The following is a 21,946-nucleotide window of genomic DNA, read 5'->3' on the forward strand; positions in this document are numbered from 1 at the left end:
TGCACGAGAGCCACTTCACTAAAAGTTTTCATGTGAAGCACAACTTAGTTTATGACGGGTGTTAACAATTTATCGAGTCCATGGAAACACGATTATTACACTTTTTTCATGTAATGAGTGGTATGGTTATGTAGGAAAGACTATATACAAACACTGATGACTACTGTTCATGTTAGTATTGCAACATTTTCATCCAAGCAAGGCATGTTGGGCATTTTTTTTACATCACAAATATGCTACATTTTATGTTGATGATGTTGATTGTGCAACTGTGGCAATGTTTCACTTTTTTTAATGTATAAAAATACAAATTCTAGGACTGTCAAGTGTTATGCATCATATGCGAACATACAATATATCTTTCGGAATGCAACTTTGGAACAACTTGTAGGAAAAGACTTGACTTTAGTGCAGGGGATGAGACCTAAAATAAATGGAACACCTGAGAGAATGGAAATTCTTGATACAATTCTATACTACTTTGCTTACTGAGGACAGTTGATGGAATGTGCCCTTGAGCAAAGCTTTTCAGCTTTACATCTTGCAAAATGTAAACAAAAGGGGGGTCACCCTTAACATATGTAACTGAATTTGTCTATATGGGAAAACTTTTATTGTTGATTCCCTTCAAATGAATATAAATTGTTTCAGTATATTGTGGTGGTCCTTAATAATTGACATAACGTAGCATTCTGTTCCAGAAACTCACGAGTTTTCCTTGATCATTAATTTGTGTTGTTGCCCCTCTGCTTCTGACAACAACCCTTCCCCCATTTTAACGTCACGCGGCGAAATGGACTTGTTCCGCACCGATCAAGCTCCTGTAAAGGACTGTCGTCTTTGCGAGACATATTGTAGAAGAAAACCCCAAATAAAATCAACACGAACTAAACGCAAAGCCAAGTTGGCTTTTAAGGAAACAGCTAGCCAGCGAGCGCGGACTCGGCAGCCATGTTTTAAGTCTTAACATTTCAACGTTGAATACACCCGCTGCTGGTTAAATGATCAATTATTAGTTGTCAACTCGTTAAATGTGATCTAAATGGAACGCATCTAGCAGTTTAAAGTAACAAATTCTCTCATCCCCGACAAGGCTGCCATTTCATCCTCCTCTACAGTGGCCTCTGCGTGAAACACGCTGATATCCCTCCGCCGACTGCTTGCCTTTAGAGGGGGAGGGGGAACCTGTTAAAAAAGGCGAAATGAACATTAAATATTCCACCATTAATATTATCCTTTCCCTATTGTGTGATCGCGAGTCTGCGTATATTCTGCGTTCCCGTGATCTGCGGTAGTGTGCGGCAGGCAAACCCACCCGGGGGGTACTAGACTCGGCACCGCGCGGAAGAGCACGTTGAGCGGCGAGGAGCCGGGACTGTTTTCAAGCGCCTGAATGGAGGCAGCCTCTTCCTGGTGGATAAACAGTGACAGCTACAGGGCAGCCACCGACACCCAGCGGCCCGGCTCCGGCTCCGGCTCCGGCGCTGCCCCCGCCGAAGTACGGCCACAACATGGCTTCAGACAGGCCGCACCTCGCGCAACTGACTTCTGGTGAGTAGCGGAGATCAGGGATCGGGCCGAGGTAGTCGTTTATGTCCCCCCTTCTCCCTCCCCGTGTTCGGCGCCCTCTTGTAACGCAGCTCCCCCGTTCTTCTTCTCTCTCCCCTCCGATCTACAACCAGAGCTGTACTTCCTAATCGCCCGCTTTCTCGAAGCCGGACCCTGCCATGAAGCAGCCGAGGTTGGTATCGGGGAATCGGGGGGCTCATTTGGTGCCTATCAAGGCGGCCATGAGGCGTCATGTTGTCTTTTTTTAATCCATTTTCAGACGCTGATAAGGGAGGTGGAGGATAAGGAGGTACGGGGAGTGGAGTGATGCGCTGCAACGTTGCCCCCTTTTTTTGCTTGACTTTTCCTGCTTATTTCTTGAAACGATCTCTATATTTTTAAACATGATCACGATTTTACATGTTAATGTGGCTTCTTTCGTCTTTAGCTGCTCCCCACGAGGCTAGATTGGACCGGGCAGGAGCACCCAGGGACCTACGACGATTTGGTAAGGGAGCTTCCCTCTCCTTTTGCTGGGAGAAAGTTTCACACGGCAACTTTACGAATTGAATTTCCCGCATTTCCCCCCCATGCTGGCAGGAAAAGTACCTGAAAATCTGCGTGTATGTGTGTTTTATCATCAATGCAATGATCAGGATTTTAGATGAGCATTTAATAGGAGGTCAGGACCTGGCATCTTCAACCTGGTGGTGTCCCACGCAGGTCCTTAAAGGGGAAAGTGGAGTTTTAAATGTGTGGAATTGTTGCTACGTCACCAGTGTTGTGGGTGCAGAAGGCAGGCATGCATGCATGCATGTAAGCAGGCAGGCAGGCAAGCAGGCTGGACTGGAGCACCATCTTTCCCTCCCCAGCTTGCTTCAGGCACAACAACACTCGTCTTCAAGTCCAAACTGGATTATTGAACGCGTTTTTAATTCAAATTCAGATTTGGATTGAATCCGGATTAGCCGATGTCACTGCCTCAGAAGGAAGGAATGCGGTGATGGATGTACCCTTTTTTCCCTTTGCTGTGGTTTTGTTGTTTTGGACTTGGAGATGAGAGGTAACACGCAATTCTTTTTTTTTTATTAGTAATCTTAAATGATTGGCATTCATAATCATTTATGGGGAAAATCCACTCGCGGTTTGCTGTTGCAATCCACGTGGAGAGAACAAGATAACTCATGCAGGTTTGCAAGGTGACATGGCAGATTAAATATGATATCTTTAATTTTCATATTACCCACTAATGGGCTTGGTGCCTTGCTTAAGGACACATTGACAATTATTCAAAAGTAGACGAGGGTCTTTGTAACAAATATTGTACTTCCCATTTTCTATTTTCTCACATAAGGGATTTTGTGAACATATGGTTCTGATCTAAAAATCTTTACAAATTTGCTCTTCTCATTTGCCTGTTTACAAATATTGCTCTTAATTAATGTAATAATTAGTATGTTAAATTGAGGGCTTTTTGAGACCCTGGAAGAATGCACTAACCTCTATAGTTGACCACATTTATATACCAATGAGGTCTAAATGTGCATTATTTTGTTAAGAAAATTAATAGTTTAATTAGTTATGGTGAACAATTGCATTCAAAAATCTTTAAAAAAAACAATCATATTTTCACTGCACTCACAGACACACATTATACATAAATCTTTGTGTGAGCTGTTAGGGGATGTGAAGGTCTAATGTTTATGGAAATATAGAGTATGTATTCGTGAATATGCCCCCGCTCTCCCCGCACCCCTCCCAATGGCTGTCAATCAAATACTGCCTTCTTTGTTTTCTCTTGAAAAATACTGCTAATAATAATCATTTTTTTAAGAGAAAGACATTTTACTTGATGGATTGGTCTTGGTAATTTATTTTATGTTGTTTTTGATTTGCTATCTCACCCTTGAATTGTGTGTTTACTGTAGCTTGGACAGTTGCGATGGGATATTAAATACCCATATTAATTAGTCAATTCGTTAGAATGCAATTAAATGACCGGTACATATTTCACAATACAACACAAGAAGGGAATATACAACGGAGAAGTTTATTTTTGTCAGCATTTTTTTAGACTGCGAGCCATCGTCACATGTTGTATTGCAAACATTATGTTTGTTTTTTGGTGCTGCACTGCATGATGTGAGACAGTTATGAAATGTTTTTATTTTTTATTTTTTCGCAATTATGTGCAGCGAGCCATTCAATAGCGTCACAATGTGTGCGTGTGTGTATTGTGATATACTGTAGCTGCAATGATGTTGGATGTAATAATGTGGAGACAGTAATTGTGTGTGTGTGTGTGTGTGTGTGTGTTAAACAGACTGTTAATGCACTGTGAAGAGGTGTATGTTGCATGTCTAGTATTATATTTGAACATGTTGCCAGGTACAGTGCTAATTTTGTGTGGTCATTAATGGGCATTAATACATTGTAATTAAATAATTTATGATTAAAATGCAGCGTACATTAATCATATTTCAAAGAAAATCTATCAATTCGCTGTCAACTCATTAGTGACATAGCTGGTTTATATCCTGTTTAACAAATGCAAAACTAATGAATTAAGATTGTACTAAATGATTATATGTTTGCATATTCATGAAGTAGATCAGATGCAGTATTTTTTCTTTCTTTCGCAGCAGATTTTATTTTGAATGGAACACGATGCAAACAATGATTGATATGGAATAAGGTCATGTTCTAAGTACTCTATATATACGCGTTATAGTTTGAATGCTCCTAATATGAAAGTAAAAGTACAAATGCACTTTGTATGAGTTAAAAAAAGAGTATTATGTTGGAAGCTTCTGCAAAGTTTTATTGATATTGCCCTGTAAACGCTGTGTATTATGTAATATGTTTTAATGTTATGTTCATTTTTTTTTCAAGTTTGTAAAAATAATGCTGTTTTGAAATAACTACTACTGGGATCTTATACTATATAAAGCGGTTATTTTTAAAGGTGGCTACGAGTAAGCACATCTAATTGTGATTATATGTGCTATTGTGTAGGTGAAGCTGTACCGCCACATCAGTCCTGAGCATCTGCTGCACGTGTGCGCCAGGGTTTGTCCTCTACTGGAGCGGGATGTCCCAGCCAGCGTGCCAGGACTAAGTAGCCTGCTGGGGGCAGGGCGGCAAAATCTTCTTCGTACAAGCAAAAGTAAGAGGGCTTCTTCCTTCTTCCAATGGCTTGGTGGAAAGCTGCCCATATCTTGAAAGCTCACTTCAGGACATATTATTTACACTAAGTAGTAGTACTAAAAAAAACACACTTTGGTTTGTTTTGTCGCCCAGGTTGCAAGCATGTGGTATGGAAGGGTTCAGCGCTGGCGGCTCTTCACTGTGGAAGACCACCAGAGCCTCCTATCATCTACGGGAGCCCAGCCAACATTGGTAAAAAACACCTTTGGTTTTTATTCCATTAGAGGACAATAGTGTGTACTGACAGTCCATGGAATATTCGTTTCTTACTACCTATACTCTTATGAATACATTTCACAATTAGTTTTAAATAGCTATTACTCATTATCCTTATTAACGTTAAGGACATTGGTGTAAACCCTGAACTTTGATCCCAAACCAGATTCTGTTCACCGCCCGCTGTGCAAAGACCTTAAGAACTAAATACTAGTAAACAAAAGACTTTTGTAGAGTTAAAATTCATATGCTTGCTGACTGTGATGAAATTTCCTCATATTTACTGTGATGTCTCATGTAACGATAATAGAATTTTGAGATGTGATGCTAAAATATGATGAAACAGTGTAGTTAGACCAGTAAAAATTCAAACTAAGGTCAAAACGTATGTCTGAGGCCTTGTGTGATAGTTTGTCATGTTTCTTGCCTCTCGCTGTCACAGTGGAGACGAGCCACGGTCGGCGACTGAACGGTTCTTACCGCCTGCGCCAGCTGGTGCCAACGGCAGTGTATCAACATATGAAGATGCATAAGAGGATCCTGGGACATCTTTCCTCAGTCTACTGCGTCACATTCGACAGGACTGGACGTCGCATATTTACTGTAAGTATGTGCTTAGAGATTAAGTTGTTAAGATGAATTATATCACTTTTGGATCTTACGGTACTAAAGGGGAGCCATACCATCCCTCTTTTGAGACTCAGGTTTTCTGGCTATATAGTGAGAAAATGCAAAGTACTGCGGTAACAAACCTATATTTTCATGCATTTTGGCATATTGTGCAATTTTGTTACATTGACAAAAATCCATTTGTGTACTTCCACTATCAAAAGTTGTGAGTACAATTTTGTACCACATTCCAGCTTACCTTGTCTAAAAAAAAAAGGATTTTTTTTTCAGAATGAAATGTTAGTGTCCATCCACAAGAGAGATTTGCTCCCCCTTGTATTTGTTATATGAATGATGGCCCCTATTTTATCATTATCAACCTCTGATTGTCTGACTTTTATTATGCTTTGCTGCCTCCTTTCATTTGCAGCTTTTATATATTGAAATGGTTGCAGAGTGGGAAGAAGGTGGTGTTTAGGCGCGCAAGGGGAATTTTATATTGCCTCCTCCAGTATCTCTTTGCGTCACTTTTTACATTTCCTGGGCTCGCTAGCATTTGCCTTTCTTTTTCTTCTCCCGTGCAGCCACTCCTTTGTTCCATTCCCTTCCACCACCCCCTCCCTTTTGCCTTTTTCCCGCTTTTCCTTCTCACAACTGGAGAGTGAGAGTGTATCTACGGCGGCACTTGCTGGATAAATGCCAGAATTAACATTCATCCTCTGTCTCTCTCCTCCCTCCTGTTTGCACACATTTAATAAACACATTTGGATCTTTTTGTATGTGACATACATATGTTGAATATACTTTTTAATGAGAATTTGCTCATGTTTGCATGTAGACTTGAAATACAGATGCTTTATGATGACAACAAATGAACAGGTTACCAAAATGTTGCATTGATGCATTTTATCCAATTTTCCTTTTTGATTCCATAATGAAAATTTGTGCAGGTTAACATCATACCACTTTTTGGCATGTTCACATTTGAATATATATTTTTAAGTCTGTCTGATGTCTGGAATGACTCTTTTATTTTGTCCTCAGGGCTCCGATGACTGCCTGGTGAAGATCTGGAGTACTGACAGCGGCTGTCTTCTAGCCACATTGCGCGGGCATGCTGCTGAGATCTCCGACATGGCGGTCAGCCATGAGAACACAATGATCGCCGCCGGCTCGTGTGACAAGACAATCCGCGTTTGGTGCTTGCAGACGTGCGCTCCCTTAGCCGTGCTAGAGGGTCACGCAGCGTCCATCACTTCTCTACAGGTGAGCCATTCATGTCTATACAAATAGAATATCACCACTCACCACACATAACTGACTTGGTTGCCGCTACTAGAAAATAAGATATGATTTTAATAGGTTTTTATCTGATCCCCTTTGTGCTGATTTTCACACAATTCTCAATAACCTGGGGTTCACTGTGTGTCTTCACTTTTTGTTGTAGTTGTTGTAGACACTATATACAAGCTGATGTAAACTGCTTGTGTTTGCAGTTTTCTCCACTTTGCAGCGGCTCTAAACGCTACCTGTCCTCCACGGGTGCTGACGGCACCATCTGTTTCTGGCAGTGGGATGCTCGCACACTCAAGTTCGGGTAGGACATAACTGCATTCTGCTGTAATGTGTATACTTGCATTGCCTTTATTATACAGCAATAGTAATATTGTTTTTTTTATTAACAAATAGCCTCTATTAATACACTGGATCTCCTCGGTTTAACACAATTTTACATTTCCCATAGGAAATAATGTGATGAAATAATTTCATCTCTTCCACGATTTTTGTTCAAATTTTATTACATCCACTTTTCTTTATGTCCAGTCAGAGGCCAAGTAAGTTCACTGAGCGTTCCAGGCCTGGTGTCCAGATGATGTGCTCCTCATTTAGTGCAGGTAATTTGTTGATTCACAAACTATTCTTTATAAACTTCAACATGTGGATGTTTGAAACTATTAGATGAGTTTGAAATCCCGACTTAAATCCGAGATATTTTTTGGGGTATAGGTGGCATGTTCCTGGCGACAGGAAGCACAGATCACATCATCAGGGTCTACTACTTTGGTTCAGGACAACCTGAGAAGATCTCAGAACTGGAGTCCCATTCGGTCAGTAAATCCATTGAATATTGAAAGATAAACTCTGATATTAATCTCAGATATGTATAAGGCTTTTATTTGGGCGAGACAATCGCAAATACAGAGGCATAGATGACACATGGCACTTTATACGAAAGCTAGTTTCTATACCAGAAGAATAGAACTTTAATTCAGAATTGGGGTAAAAGTTGGTTGTTTTCCAAAAATATATCAAATAATGAATAAAAAGTATGGCTACATTTAAAATAAAGATTTGTAGCTGATAAAATGTAATAATTATAAGACTATTTCTGTATTTTCATCCACTAGGATAAAGTGGACAGCATCCAGTTTTCACACTGCAGCGACCGGTAGGTTTCTTACTGCGAGCTTATGTGGCAAGTTGTTGTTTTTGAACATGTTTCAGTCACTAGGCGGTTGAACTGTGTGGGGACATTAGTTGGTAGATGTGAGATGTTGTGGGTACCTAATTATTGTTTGTTTAGTGACTTTGTAGATATGTTTTTCCGCCTGATATTAGGTTTGTGAGCGGCAGCAGGGATGGCACAGCACGGATCTGGCAACTGCAGCCTCAAGGCTGGAAAAGCATCCTGCTGGACATGCAGACCAAATTGCCAGGGTATGTTTTGTTCTTTGCTAACCTCTATTTAATAGGATCACATTTAAAATGTGAGCAAGAACTCTATTTACATGTATTACTCATTTAGGACATTTCCATCGCTTCATAATCATTTGAACTGTCAAGATGACGATACCTTTCAGCTCTTTTTGGAAAACAACAATTTGAGGCCTTTTTTTTAGGAAGTACAACCCACCACCATTAGAAGACAAGGTGACCAAGCTGAAGGTAACCATGGTGGCATGGGACCGCCACGACGGCACCGTAATAACGGCAGCCAACAACCTGACGTTGAAAGTGTGGAATTCCATCAGCGGGAACCTGGTTCACGTCCTTATGGTATGTATAGCTATTTATGCACATTAATATGTCAATGTGATGTTTTGGTTTCAACATGATTAAAATATGTTTTTTAAGAAATCTTGTTAAAGTTAGTATTTGAAAATTTTGTTAAAAATTGGTCAATTTGACTCCAAAATGAACTCTTCAAAACAAAAAGGCAAACTTGCAACTTGCACTTGAAATTTTTATCTTCTTATACTTGACATACATATCAAATTGACTGGAGTTTCCTTTAAAAAAACTCACCTACAAACTTGCTCGGATCCTTAACAAGCTCAGTTCACAGTCAAAACATTTACAAACTGTAAAGGCATTTCAAATCATGACTAACATTGGTGAAACAAAATAACAATGTGACGCTTGGGAATGCAGCGCAACAATGTAAGAATGTTAAACCTCAATCTGCACATTTCTTCGGGCAGGGTCATGAAGACGAGGTGTTCGTCCTCGAGCCACATCCCTTCGACCCACGCATCCTCTTCTCAGCGGGACACGATGGCAATTGTGTCGTGTGGGACCTAGCCAGAGGGGTCAAAATACGCTCCTACTTCAACATGGTGAGCTGTCCCTGACAAAAAGATCTGGATTTCTGCATGTTTTTCCCTCCTCACATGTGACACAGATGTTTTACTTTAATTCTGGCATCTGGATTTAATGAATAAATGAATACATTTAATAATTGTATACGCACTGGCGCCTAGAAAAATGATTGCTTCAGCAGCTTTTCACAAATCCCCCATTTTGAGTAGTATAATTGATTAAAGGAGCAGTCAAATACATACTTTAATTGTCCAAAAAAATGTACGGCCTTTTGTGGACAAATTAGGCTTCAATACGGAAAATACATAATCCCAGTACTTTCATATTGTACGTCTACACGTTTGTGTCGAGAATTTCTGACAACTCTTTCACACACATCCAGATTGAGGGTCAGGGACATGGAGCTTTGTTTGACTGCAAATGTAGCCCAGACGGTCAACATTTTGCTGCCACCGACTCCCATGGTCACCTGCTCATTTTTGGCTTTGGTTCCAGCAGCAAGTACGACAAGGTGAGATCCTTCGCCCTCACATGTTCACGCAATTTCTGCTCTCCCACACAATACACACATGTACATGTTTATGCGCACACATTTACTTCTGTTCTGTCATGTTTAAGATCGCCGACCAAATGTTCTTCCACACCGACTACCGGCCTCTAATCCGTGACGCCAACAACTACGTGCTGGATGAGCAAACTCAGCAAGCGCCTCACCTCATGCCGCCCCCCTTCCTGGTGGACGTGGACGGCAACCCCCATCCGCCGCGATACCAGCGGCTCGTACCCGGCCGGGAGGGCTGCCGGGACGAGCAGCTCATCCCGCAAATGGGAATTACTTCCTCCGGTACGAAGTTTTAAATTCCTAGCCACATTTAAAGGAATTCAACATAATTAAAATTTAACTATGTTGAATGTCAATCTTTTAGCATGCTTAATGAAATTCCTCTAGTGGAGCAGTTACACTGTACTACTCTCTGTTGACAAGCTACTGAGTTTTACTAACTGACAGCACATAATTAAGATGAATTCAAGTTTATAGGACTACTGTAACAAACGCCATGTTTTGATTGAATGGTTCTATTCTCACTTTTCTTTTGTTCATTAGGCTTGAATCAAGTGGTCAGCGAGCAGGCAGTGGATGGCTCCAGTCCTCTGGACACCATGATCCAAAGACTACAGCAGGAGCAAGACCAGAGGCTGGGCTCCAATGATACACCTGCCGCCACTGCTGCGGCCGCCGTGAATGCCAGCTCGCTAGTCAGCAGAGGTAATTATGCTTTGCGAATTACGTTCTAAGGTTTTGGTGATTAGCTTCATGATTTACTTGCTCGTGGAAATAGGCAGCGTTTTGTTAAGGAGTTGAAACGTGGAAAACACTTGCCAACTATTAACAAATTTCAGCATTCAGGCATTTCAATAGTTTCCAATTTGTCATCAGGATTGACGTCCAATTTAGCCTGTCTTTTCACTTGTATAAAATGCGGGAGTAACTTGAGGAAAACACTCATTGAAGAATCAAGTATTTTCCCCTATGTTGTATGTCTTGACTGAAAAACAATGAGGCAGGATGCATATTGTAAAAGAAATCTATTACCTTTAATTGGGGAAAAAAAAGAAAATTACAACATACACCAACACATTTGCATTTTTGATCTTAAGCTATTTACAACATAGTATTGAGTTACAAAAATAAAAGTACGTCTGATTGAAAACAATAAATGGAAATGCTGAGCATGTCTGTTTTAACATTACATTAATAAATCACACAATCTATCAAATGAGGATTCTCCTACCTTATCCTTCAGCGTCTGTGGGGTCACCAACTGAGGTGCCCTCGCCGCCCAACGTGGGCCTCCGTCGCAGTGGGCAGATTGAGGGCGTGCGACAAATGCACAGCAACGCCCCACGTAGTCAGATGGCCACGGAGGGAGACCTTGTGGCGTGGAGCCGCCGGGTGCTGGTGCCCGAGCTGGAGGATGCCTCTGTTAGGTAACGCATGATGAACTTCCGAATTAACCTGCCATAGATACAATTTCTTGTTAAAAGAGACAGTTTACATTTTGTGGAATTTTAGTTTGATTTTTATGTAATTTGCTGACTTTGTGGTTTGTCTGGTGGTGTAGGAAACAGGTGAATTGGCGAGAAGCCAAAGGGGAGGAGGAGATCAACATTTACCAGTCAGAACGCCGTCGACGAACCATCCATTCTTTACCAAAAGAGAGCAGAGTAAGACTTTATATACATGAATAGCGAAAACCTCCCTTATTTTCTGTTGCATTCAATTTTTCAACCTATCAGCATCCCTTACTCTCTATTCGTTAAGAACATTTTTGATGAAAGTAGTAAAGTGTTACATTCACCTTGGCCAAGATCTACCTTACCACATTTTCCCTGACCCGATCATTATCCTGCTAATGGTTGTTTAATGGACAGATTCACATTGGTGCCACGCTTAACAAATTCTTGCCTTACAGGGTCATCCAACTTCAGACGTGGCTGACGAGGGGAGACGGAGTCAGGGTAACCATGGATACCAGACTCGGGCAGCCGTAGAGGAGACGAGCCGCCAGAGCGCGGAGGCGGCCGATGACGATGACAGTATTTCAGAGGTATGACGTGCCAAATACATGCAATCAATGGAGGTTGTATCCTTGGCGATCTACGTAATTGGCACCCCTGATCTAAACAGTCTCCAAAATCATTTAAAAGTGTTCTTACGTGCGTGTTGCCAGGGCGAGACAGAGGTGCGCCAGATCAACGGACACTCATCAGAAGAGGAGAAGGATGAAGAGCAAAAAGAGCCATGGCCTGATGATCACAGCAGTTCAAGGTATGACTGGGTATCATAAAAAACATTATTTTTTAAATTACTTTTTTTTTTTTACCCATCCAAGACAAAATAAATGGGGAATACCTCTTGGAACAATTTTCCTTTTTGTTAAATCTAAAACACAATTTATAATGATGAATTGAGTTGGCTGGTCTATATATAACAGTGTAACTAAGAGTTAAGCTAATGAGCAGCCTTTTATTGTGCATTTATCACCCTGATAGTTTGCAGTAACTGTATTATATGTAAATGAGAGCAGAAGCTCTAGTCTGATAATTGTTGTCTTTTCTGCACAGTGATTACTCCAGCGATTATTCTGACTGGACGGCTGACGCGGGCATCAACTTGGAGCCGCCGAAGAAGAGTGTTAAAGTGAAGAAGAAGAGTAGCGGCTCAGAGGATGACGGCGAAAAGAAGCGTGACTCTAAAAAAGAATGCAAGAAGGACAAAGCCGACAAGGATGGAGCTTTACCAAAGAAGAAAAAGCCAAACGAGAAGAGGAAGGTTTGTTAATTTATAAAAATAAAAATAAGACAGACGATTTTTTTGTTTGTTTCTTTAAGCAACTATTTTGTCTAGCAGAGGGCGGAGCTTCAGGAGCAAGGACTGAGTTTGGAGGAGTGGCTTCCCTCATCCTGGATCACAGACCTGATTCCCAGGAGGTGTCCTTATATTCCACAGATGGGAGACGAGGTATTTTGAGATAGATATTATCATTTTAAAGGTCCTGCAAAGTCATTTTCATGATTCTCTTTAAGAGCCACTGATGTATCTTTGATTGTACACCCTTCATAGTATTTTTTTGCAATGGTGTTAGGGGTGGGGACATTAATTATTCTGTTGGTGACTGTCACAAATTTAACTTGTCTTCAGACCTGTTTCTATAGCTAAAAACATTTTCTGAAAAACTTGATAGAATTTTGTATTAATTATTTATAGCAGTAAGTAATGTAACCCTCTCTGTATCTTGCAACTGCAGTAACACTTTATGCTTGGAAATACATATTTTTTCGTGATCTTGTGTAATACTGTGTTTCTTTTGCAGTTGTATTACTTCCGCCAGGGCCACGAGGCATATGTGGAGATGGCCAAGCAAAAGAAAATTTACAGCATCAACCCAAAGAAGCAACCTTGGCATAAAATGGAGCTTCGGGTAAGTATGCAATAATACACTGAGATTACAATGAGTCAAAGAAGACAATTATTTTAAAGTTGAACAAATGATTTAGGTAACAGGACTGAGCCAAGTGAAAACAAAGGGACATACGAAGAAAAATACTTGTGTGTTTCAGGAGCAGGAACTAATGAAGATTGTGGGGATCAAGTATGAGGTGGGCTTGCCTGCATTATGCTGTCTCAAACTGGCCTTCCTTGACCCGGACACTGGAAAACTGACTGGAGGATCCTTCTCCATGAAGTAAAGATTCTAAAAGTCAACCGAGTGAACCTTTGTGTATAATTGAGACATAAAGTGGATTAATGGATGGGTGATTTTATGCCACAGGTATCACGACATGCCGGATGTCATCGATTTTCTGGTCCTACGGCAGCAGTTTGACAATGCCAGAAAAAGACAGTGGACTATCGGTAAGGCATTTTTTTTTCGTTTTAAATATAAAAAGCAGAACTTTAGTCGTGACCTCCTGCCTGCAGGTGACAGATTTCGCTCGGTCATTGACGACGCCTGGTGGTTCGGCACCATCGAGAGTCACGAGCCGTATCAGTCGCAGTACCCCGACAGTCTCTTTCTCTGCTACAGCGTCTGGTAACTCCACGCAAGCTATTGCCTATGATTAAAAACAGTGCTTGGGTATAATGCCTATCTCAAACATCCAAGGCGGGCAGTGACCGATCCCACTTTAGTGCAACTGGATTCAAGATCTTATTTCCCTCAAAAGCAGCTAATTATTTCAAAACTAGGCTTGTAAAAATGCGTTACTAACCGCTAACACTATTGTTGTTTCCAGCTGGGATAACGGCGACACCGAGAAGATGAGTCCATGGGACATGGAGCTCATACCTGACGAAGGTGAGTTTTTGTTACACACACACACAGCAAGCTTCCCCAAAGTTCCTTTTTTTAAACATCCCTTTGTCCCTCCAGCGTCGTTCCCAGACGAGCTGGGCACTAGCGTCCCTCTCACAGAAGAAGAACATCGTGAGCTTCTGTACGTGCCGCTAGATGGCGAATGGGGATGTCGTACACGCGTCGACGAGTGCGAGCGTATCATCAAAGCCATCGACCAACTCTGTACTTTGGGTAGGACATCATCAGCATGAATGTGATCTCGGTTCTTGTTCCACTTTGCCTCATTCCAGCTGGAATAACATCAGTATGAGAGTTTGGGGGAATTGTGTCACATTAATCGTGGAGTGTTATCTAGCCTTAAAGGGGTTAGATGAAATCAATTCAGATGTTTGTTGAACACAACCCATATTGTTTGTCGGCAGACATTGCGGCGCCGTTTGCGTTCCCCGTAGACCTTCAAGCGTACCCCACCTACTGCACAGTGGTGGCTTACGTCACGGACCTCAGCACCATACGCCAAAGGCTGGTCAACCGCTTTTACAGGTATCGCAATTTGAGTGTTTCTCACAGGATTGAACAAAGTGGATTAAGGTGTGTTTGTGTGCTTTTTGTTTTTTTAGGCGACTGTCGTCTCTGATGTGGGAAGTTCGTTACGTGGAGCACAATGCTCAAACGTTTAATGAGCCGGGCTCTTTTATCGTCACGACGGCCAAGTTTGTCTCCGACCTCATGCTGCAGTTCATCAAGTGAGTGGGGGACACTAATGGATTTGTTTTTTTTTTGTTCTTTTTCTTTATGATGATGTAGCAGATTAAGAAATCCTATTAAAATTCTAATAGAATATAGTCATACATTGAGATACGAGCTTAATGCGTTCCGGGACTGAGCTCGCATTTACTCGTATCTCAAATCAACGTTTCTCATAGAAATGAACTAAATACAAATTAACCCTCTGAAAAAAAACACCAAAAACTGGATATTACAATGGAAAACATTATTTTATTGCTTGTAATTCACCATCTACTAACAGTAAGACTTGGTGGTTATGATGTTTAATAATAAAATAAGACATTATTCAATACAACGCGAAGTTCATGAATGGGAGAGAGAGAGAGACATGAGGGATGCACTCGAAACATAACATAAACTTTAAATTTAACTTAAATGAACTTAGATTTGGAGAGTCAAAGTCAAACTTCACTTGCTTTGTAGTGGGGACAAGCAGGATGAACTGCTGTGTAGCAGTTGAACGCTACAACAAATATTTGCATTTGAGTCACAAAACAAGAACAGGAAATCAGACAGTCACTAAGAAAACGACTTACTCCAAAAAGAAAAAGCAAACAGTGAATTGATGGTGTTGCCCTGAGTACAGTCAACACGGAAGGACTTTATACTCTGTTGTTCCTTTTTTAGGGACCAAAGTGTAACTGACTTAATGCCACTCTACAAAACTCTGAAGAAGGCCACCTTCTCTGACTCTGAAGACGAGGTGTGTTCCTCAAGACATCAAGCAAAGTTCAGTATGAGAAGATTCATGTTTGTTCTCTATGTAGGATGAGGACGACGATGACGAAGACACGAGTACACCAGGAACCTCCACCCAAAATCACAAGGTTCCTTTCTTTGTATCACTGATTTCCCAAGTGCATCCATAACCAAGGAATTTTTGAATTAAATTCAAAATTAAATGTAGTTTAAAAACGCAAAAAAACACCCAACATAGTAGAATCAGTGAAAATGATTTATCAATAGGTAGGATTGTTTCTTGGATTTGAAAAAAAATAAGTTGAGAAATTTGTGATCATTTGTGATGATATCACCCCGCACAGGAGCGCCGTCCAACCCGGCGACATCTGCGCACGCGGCCGCCTTCGTACGACCCTCAAGCATGGCGAGGACGCTGCAAGGAGCTTTTGGACCTCATTTTTCAATGTGAGGACTCTGAGCCCTTCAGAGAACCTGTGGATCTGCAAGAGTACCCGGTAACTACAACTTGGATACTATATATTATTTACTATGCATTTAGAAATACAGGAGGGCTCTGTGCGGTGTACAATTACTGATATTTTAAAATAGATATATAGATGACGTAATGGAAACAGGGTGAAATGTATTAATAATGGCTAAATATAGTTGCAAGATCACAACTTGGTGTGAAATTATGTTAAGATTAGGTATTGCAGCACTACCTGTTGCTGTGTCCTGCACATGACAACCTGTCAATGTGTTGTTGTGCTGTTATGGTCATTCATTTTCAAATTTTCTGCCTATCCCACTATTCTTGGTTCAGGATTACCTCCAGATCGTTGACTCGCCAATGGACTTTGGCACCGTCCTCAGCACGCTAACTGCCGGCAAGTACCAGACACCCATCCAGCTCTCCAAGGACGTGCGCCTCATCTTCAGTAACTCCAAAGCGTACACGCCCAGTAAAAAGTCCAGGGTAAGAGAAGCGCACAGGCCTCACCTTGAAATCATGTAAAATGCAAATTCTCTTTTCCTAGCAGCTCAATACAACTCAAAATTATATTTTAACCTGTTTTTTTAATTGCACACCAAACTTGATTTTGAATGGAAAAAACATAGTCACCCTTGCGGTCTTCTATTGGTTTTTAGGGGATCATTTCTGATTGATTTCCATGGCATTGTTAAAGATCACGAACATTAAAGTCAAAAGTTGATGGTATTTCGTGCATGTTTTTAGATCTACAGCATGAGTCTGAGGCTGTCCGCCCTCTTTGAGGAACATATGAGCTCCATCCTGGCCGACTACAAGGCCATCCACGGCCTGACGGACAAGCTGACGCGACGGACCGCCGATCGCCAGGCCCGCAACGCCACCCCTGAGCAGCGACTAACGCGGCACAACGTCAAGAGGCGACGGCGAAGCGAGTCACCACCCAGCAGCACGGCGTCAAGGTAGCACTACATACAACCGGGTGTCTTCCAATTAAAGCGGCAGTCACGTGACCCGGCCTCATCCGCAGCCCGGAGAGGAAGAGACGAGTCTCGTCTCGAGTGATGAGCAGGCGCGAGCCGACGCCGCCTCCTTCTCGGCTCCCGTCCCTGAGGCAAAACCTCGCCTCAAAGAACACGCTGCCGCTGGTCAACGGAAAGACGGACACGCCGGGCATCGGACGCACGCGCAGCGCCGCAAAACATTTTGCACATTCGCCTCCCTCGTCGGCATCCGTGTCCAATGCCAGCACTACAGGTCAGATCAAGAATATCATTATTATTATTTCTAGTTGTAAAGCTTTGTGGTTTGGATGCAAATTGAAATGAGGATCACTGAAATTATATTTACTACTGCATAGCAAAACACCAAATTCAACTACCGTATTTTCCGGACTATGATAACAATAACAACAATAATTAAAAACTGCAATAAATGGAAATAAAATATTTGCAGAGACGCTTACTTCTTTTTTTTTTTAGGGAAAAGGTGAATACAAGAGAACATAAAAAAAAACAATTGCATTATATAGTGTATGATGGTACTCAATGTGACGTGACCTTTTTTCCATCCCAGAGTCGACACGCTCACTGAGAGCTCAAAATGTTGTCTCCACCTCCACGCCACCCTCAGCAGCTGAGAGGACGACGCCCACCCCGGCTGCGGAAGGCGGTGCGGCTGGAAGCACTCGGCGGAAACTGAGGACACCTGTGAGAAGATTGGGTAAGTATATCTGTGAATCAGCTATTAGCAATTTCTTCTGTGTTAGCTACTTGTTCATAAGACAAATTGAACTTTTAAGTCCAGGGGCAAGTGGTCCTCTATTTGGATGTGATTGTATTTTACCTTCTGTCACTTAGGCTCTCCTGAAAGCCCCTCCTCCCAGAGCACAGCCCACCTGAATGGACACGGCAGTCACATGACCGCCTGGGCGACGAGGAAAGGCCGGAAATCCCGGGCGGAGCCACCTCCGAGTTCTCCGACGGACCCCCCGACTCCGGGCAGCCCCTCGAGGAGGCGCGGTCGCCCCCCGGGAAAGAAACGAAGCAAGAAATGCAAAGCGGAGCCGGCCAGCCCCGCCCTCGACGACAATCTCGACCAATCCACCGGCGACGAAAGCGCCTTGTCAGCGCCGGACCCCGGTACGCCGAAGAGGAGAGGACGGCCGCGGGCGCTGAAAACTGAGGAAGTAACACCCCCGCCTCCTCCTCCTCCTCTCTCGCCTTCTCCCCCAAACCCTTCGGAGACACCCGAACCCTCGCCGCTGAGGAGGAGCGGCCGGCGAGCGCACGACGACGTCACGTCTCCGCCACGGACGCTAAGAGGGACTCGGCGGGACGAGGCGGCGGACCACCACGAGGGTGAGGACGAAGAAGAGGATGAGGCGGGGGGGTCCATGCGCACCCGTAATCAGGGGCGACGCTCGGCCTCGGCGGACCACCACGAGGGTGAGGACGAAGAAGAGGACGAGGCGGGGGGGTCCATGCGCACCCGTAATCAGGGGCGACGATCGGCCTGGTACATAGAGGACGACTCGGAGGAGGAACAGAGGCAGCTCCTTTTTGAGGACTCCTCCATCACCTTTGGAACATCTTCTAAGGGGCGTGTACGAAAGCTGACAGAGAAGGCCAAAGCCAATCTGATTGGCTGGTAGCCCCCTTACTCACAAATACACGCCCCTTTCAGACTGCCCATCAAAGTTGCTGGTTTCCGTGAAAAATCCCGATACAGAAGGGTGAAGAAGCTTTGGAGGGAAATACTCTGTTTAAGTTTTTTCTTTAGAGTCCAAAGATGTAATTACTAGGGATAAAGGCTCTAATTTTTTTTTAATTTTACTCAATTTTTTTTATTAAAAAAAAATCTTAAACGGTTTGGAGAAAAAGGCCATTTTTTGACGACTCAAAATGTTGTTTTTTTATTTTTAATTTTCCTCCCTTTTTCAAGTGGCAATGTTGCAGAAATTCTACCATCCATCCATCTGCGAGGGGCCGCACACACTCACGCTCGTTGGCCCAGCTGCTCTAATCCAAGCTGTGCCCCCCCCTCACCTCATCGCTTCCTTCCTCCTGCTCTATTATTGGTCCATGTTGGACCCCCCCTCACTTCTCTTAGTACTTGAAAAGAAAAGCTGCAGGAGGAATGCTTGCTTTATGGAACTACTTCGTTTCCGCCGGGTTGGTGGGTGGAGTCAAAAACGCCCACTTGAGCCCAGAACTTTTCCCTGCTCTCCCTCAAATGTTGTTTTTCTACACGCCTCTTCCGTTTTTTTTCCTTCTTTTTCTAACATTTATATTTGATGCTTCGCCTTCTGATGGAAGTCTTACGTATTGCTGTCCAATGAAAAGCATGAAAGTCCAAACTGATGTTCAAAAATTGTACACTACACATGATTTTTTTTTCCAGCTTTTAGCCAAAAATATGTTTTTAATTCAAGGCAGAAATTGTAATCCATGCTTTACAGTGGACAACATAAAAATGTCGAGTGAGTGGATATGGGTGTGAGGAACATCTTTAGCAAAGTTTTTATTTTTATTTAATCCCAACGATATGAGTGTATTCTCATTGTCCATGAAAATGTTTTTTTTTTTTAAACAAATTTGGTGATTTTAAAATGTGTGCCTCCTTAATTCTTTTAGCCACAATTGATTTGTTTATTATTTTTTTTTATAAGATGAAAAGGCAACTTTGGTGATGCATGTGGTTTATGGTGCAACTGTGCGTGCGTGTGCTGCTGTCCAATGAACAAAAGTTATTAATATGTGATTTTTCATTATACCTTTTATTTATGCCACTTTATGTGTGGGGGTTCATGGTCTTCGATTTGGAATACCTTTTGTTTAGAAACCAAAAAAATGCAAACCTCATTCACATTTGTTAATTAAAAAACGTTTTTTTTTTGACAAAAAACATTTTTAATGCAACAAAGTAAAACCTTTGGAGATACATGCCTTTTCAGTGGACAACATTTCCCTGTCCAATGAAAATCTTTCTCAGAAATGACTTTTGGAAGTACTGAAACCGTTACTTCAAAACCAGTAGTTGAAAATTTTAGGGATGATCACAAGAAACCACCAAATTTGGTGAACTTTTTTTTTAGAGAAGCTCACAATATGTGTATATAAATATATATATTCTTCCCATTAGACATGGACAACATGGCTGTGTGTGCTTTAAAACCAAATTTTGGTCAGGAGGGTTATATTGTTTTATTTTGTCAACATAGACAAGAGAGAAATTGTGTGTACATCTGACTGCAATGTGCCTTTATGTCTTAAATGTATGTGGATGAGAGAGAAACAAAAGTTTTCTATTTATGACATCATGCAACTCGGCTTATCACATAATCAACGCTATCGCCACATGCACTTACCGGCACAGCTTCTTCGCAATGTGCTCTTTACTGTATTTTTTCCCCCCCAACGTTACCACACGTATATTAAGGCAGTATTCAAGCAAATTAGGCCAAATTGGCAAGTGACATATTCACGGTCTATGCTGGTGTGCCTTGATAAATCCTCCCAGGATGTTTTTATTTGATCAGTTGGCTTTCAAAACCAGGCCAGGCTGGATTTTCCCCCAAACAAAATGGTTAACCTCTTTTACCACAATGGCACCCACATAAATTCCAGACATGATCTGTCAATTTAACGGTAGATTATTGATTTTATTTTTGGGACCCATTCGTACATTGTTGATGTATACCTAAGACATTTTGACTGACAGTTGTTTTGATTGGTGCATATTGTGGCCCATAATTTCATAATTTCTCAATACTTGGCACACACTGGAACCTCCAAATGTCCTGTTTTTCAATATCCACCTTGGGTTGGGTGATAATGGTTTTATAAGGCCACCTCTTATTTATTCCCACATGAAAAACTATATTAATGGTGCCTATCCTAGATGATGCAAAACCAAGGACTGGTCTTTAACCAAAAATTGAGCAAAACACATCTATATAGCGTTCCACCGCCCTTTTTTGGTGTTAATTTAGAAATCATTCTGCTCATTGTATGTTAGCCAGAATTCAAATCCAATTTCTCAAAATCCTGTTCCGCATACTTGAAGATAATTGCTACAAATAGAAAAAAAATGAAGTGCGAAAATAGTTTCTGCTTTTCCTGGTCTTGCGTTGCTAAAAAAAATGTTAACATTAAAATTATCTGGACAAACTGCTGATTTTGGAGGTTCCACTGTTCATTTGACAACAAAATCTGCTTCCCTGAAACGTGTCATGGACCTTATAACACTGGACATAACCTTTTTTCATAATAGTAATGCTTTATTATGGACTGGCAGCTTTTTTCCTTTTAATACCATTTTAATTTAAAACCAATTCCAAAACGAGACCTTCCCCATTTTTCCAGTTTTTTTTTGTTTCGATATCACGAATGAATCGTCCCTGTATTTATATTGTATTTGATCCTGATTTATCAGCCGTCCTCAAACAATTGAAATGATCTTAAAGGGGCCTTAAATAGATGGACCGGTGGGGATTAAAGTGTGTTTGTGTGTGTATGTGCCTGTATGAATGAGTGTTGCCAGTTGTCATAGAGAGTGGCATGAAGGGAAACCCTTGTTTCACACGTCTTTGTTAGTTTGTATACATTTTTATATAAATATATTACTGAAATCAATGAGAAAAAAAGCCTAAAGATAGAATGTATGTATACGTTTTTGTGTGTAGGCAAAGTACTGCTGTCCTGTTAGTTGATACACACAATATTTTAAAGAAATAAAGCAGTTGTTTCTGTATATGCCTCTTATTACTTCATTTTGTGATGATGTACACAACAGAAAAGTTTTGTATTAATAATGGCAGAGGTAGTTTAAATATGGATTCATCACCACCCATATTGATTCAGGTTGTTCAAAACAGCACTGGCTGTGGGATTGATGATTAGTGACACATTCAATATGGCGGACGTCTTTACGTGCCACTACAAAG

At 41.7% G+C, this 21,946-nt stretch overlaps 1 protein-coding gene across 1 annotated transcript; it reads left to right on the forward strand.

The window, feature by feature from the left end:
* Window positions 1-1,366: 1,366 nt before the first annotated feature.
* Window positions 1,367-18,820, forward strand: phip (PHIP subunit of CUL4-Ring ligase complex). Its single transcript, XM_077587260.1, has 40 exons — window positions 1,367-1,551; window positions 1,683-1,741; window positions 1,829-1,858; window positions 1,997-2,056; window positions 4,564-4,714; window positions 4,849-4,947; window positions 5,414-5,574; window positions 6,625-6,846; window positions 7,077-7,177; window positions 7,405-7,475; window positions 7,588-7,688; window positions 7,989-8,029; window positions 8,200-8,298; window positions 8,481-8,637; window positions 9,063-9,197; window positions 9,563-9,691; window positions 9,799-10,024; window positions 10,286-10,447; window positions 10,986-11,169; window positions 11,304-11,406; window positions 11,655-11,789; window positions 11,913-12,010; window positions 12,307-12,514; window positions 12,593-12,703; window positions 13,056-13,163; window positions 13,303-13,427; window positions 13,515-13,597; window positions 13,664-13,775; window positions 13,978-14,039; window positions 14,115-14,270; window positions 14,462-14,582; window positions 14,660-14,785; window positions 15,456-15,531; window positions 15,596-15,655; window positions 15,872-16,024; window positions 16,333-16,485; window positions 16,747-16,961; window positions 17,030-17,256; window positions 17,575-17,721; window positions 17,859-18,820. Exons 1-40 carry the CDS (start codon window positions 1,512-1,514, stop codon window positions 18,650-18,652), a joined length of 5,601 nt encoding a protein of 1,866 aa, XP_077443386.1. The 5' UTR covers window positions 1,367-1,511; the 3' UTR covers window positions 18,653-18,820.
* The last annotated feature ends 3,126 nt before the right edge of the window (window positions 18,821-21,946 follow it).

Source organism: Stigmatopora argus, chromosome 19 (genome assembly GCF_051989625.1).
Source record: "Stigmatopora argus isolate UIUO_Sarg chromosome 19, RoL_Sarg_1.0, whole genome shotgun sequence".
In the NCBI taxonomy this organism is placed as follows: Eukaryota; Metazoa; Chordata; class Actinopteri; order Syngnathiformes; family Syngnathidae; genus Stigmatopora; species Stigmatopora argus.

Bases quoted from the DNA above. Each gene is read 5' to 3' on its own strand.
- phip (XM_077587260.1), top strand. From the start codon at position 1,512: ATGGCTTCAGACAGGCCGCACCTCGCGCAACTGACTTCTG. The intron at 1,742-1,828 runs GTTGGTATCGGG...ATCCATTTTCAG, and splicing joins CCTGCCATGAAGCAGCCGAG to ACGCTGATAAGGGAGGTGGA. The intron at 15,656-15,871 runs GTTCCTTTCTTT...CACCCCGCACAG, and splicing joins CCTCCACCCAAAATCACAAG to GAGCGCCGTCCAACCCGGCG.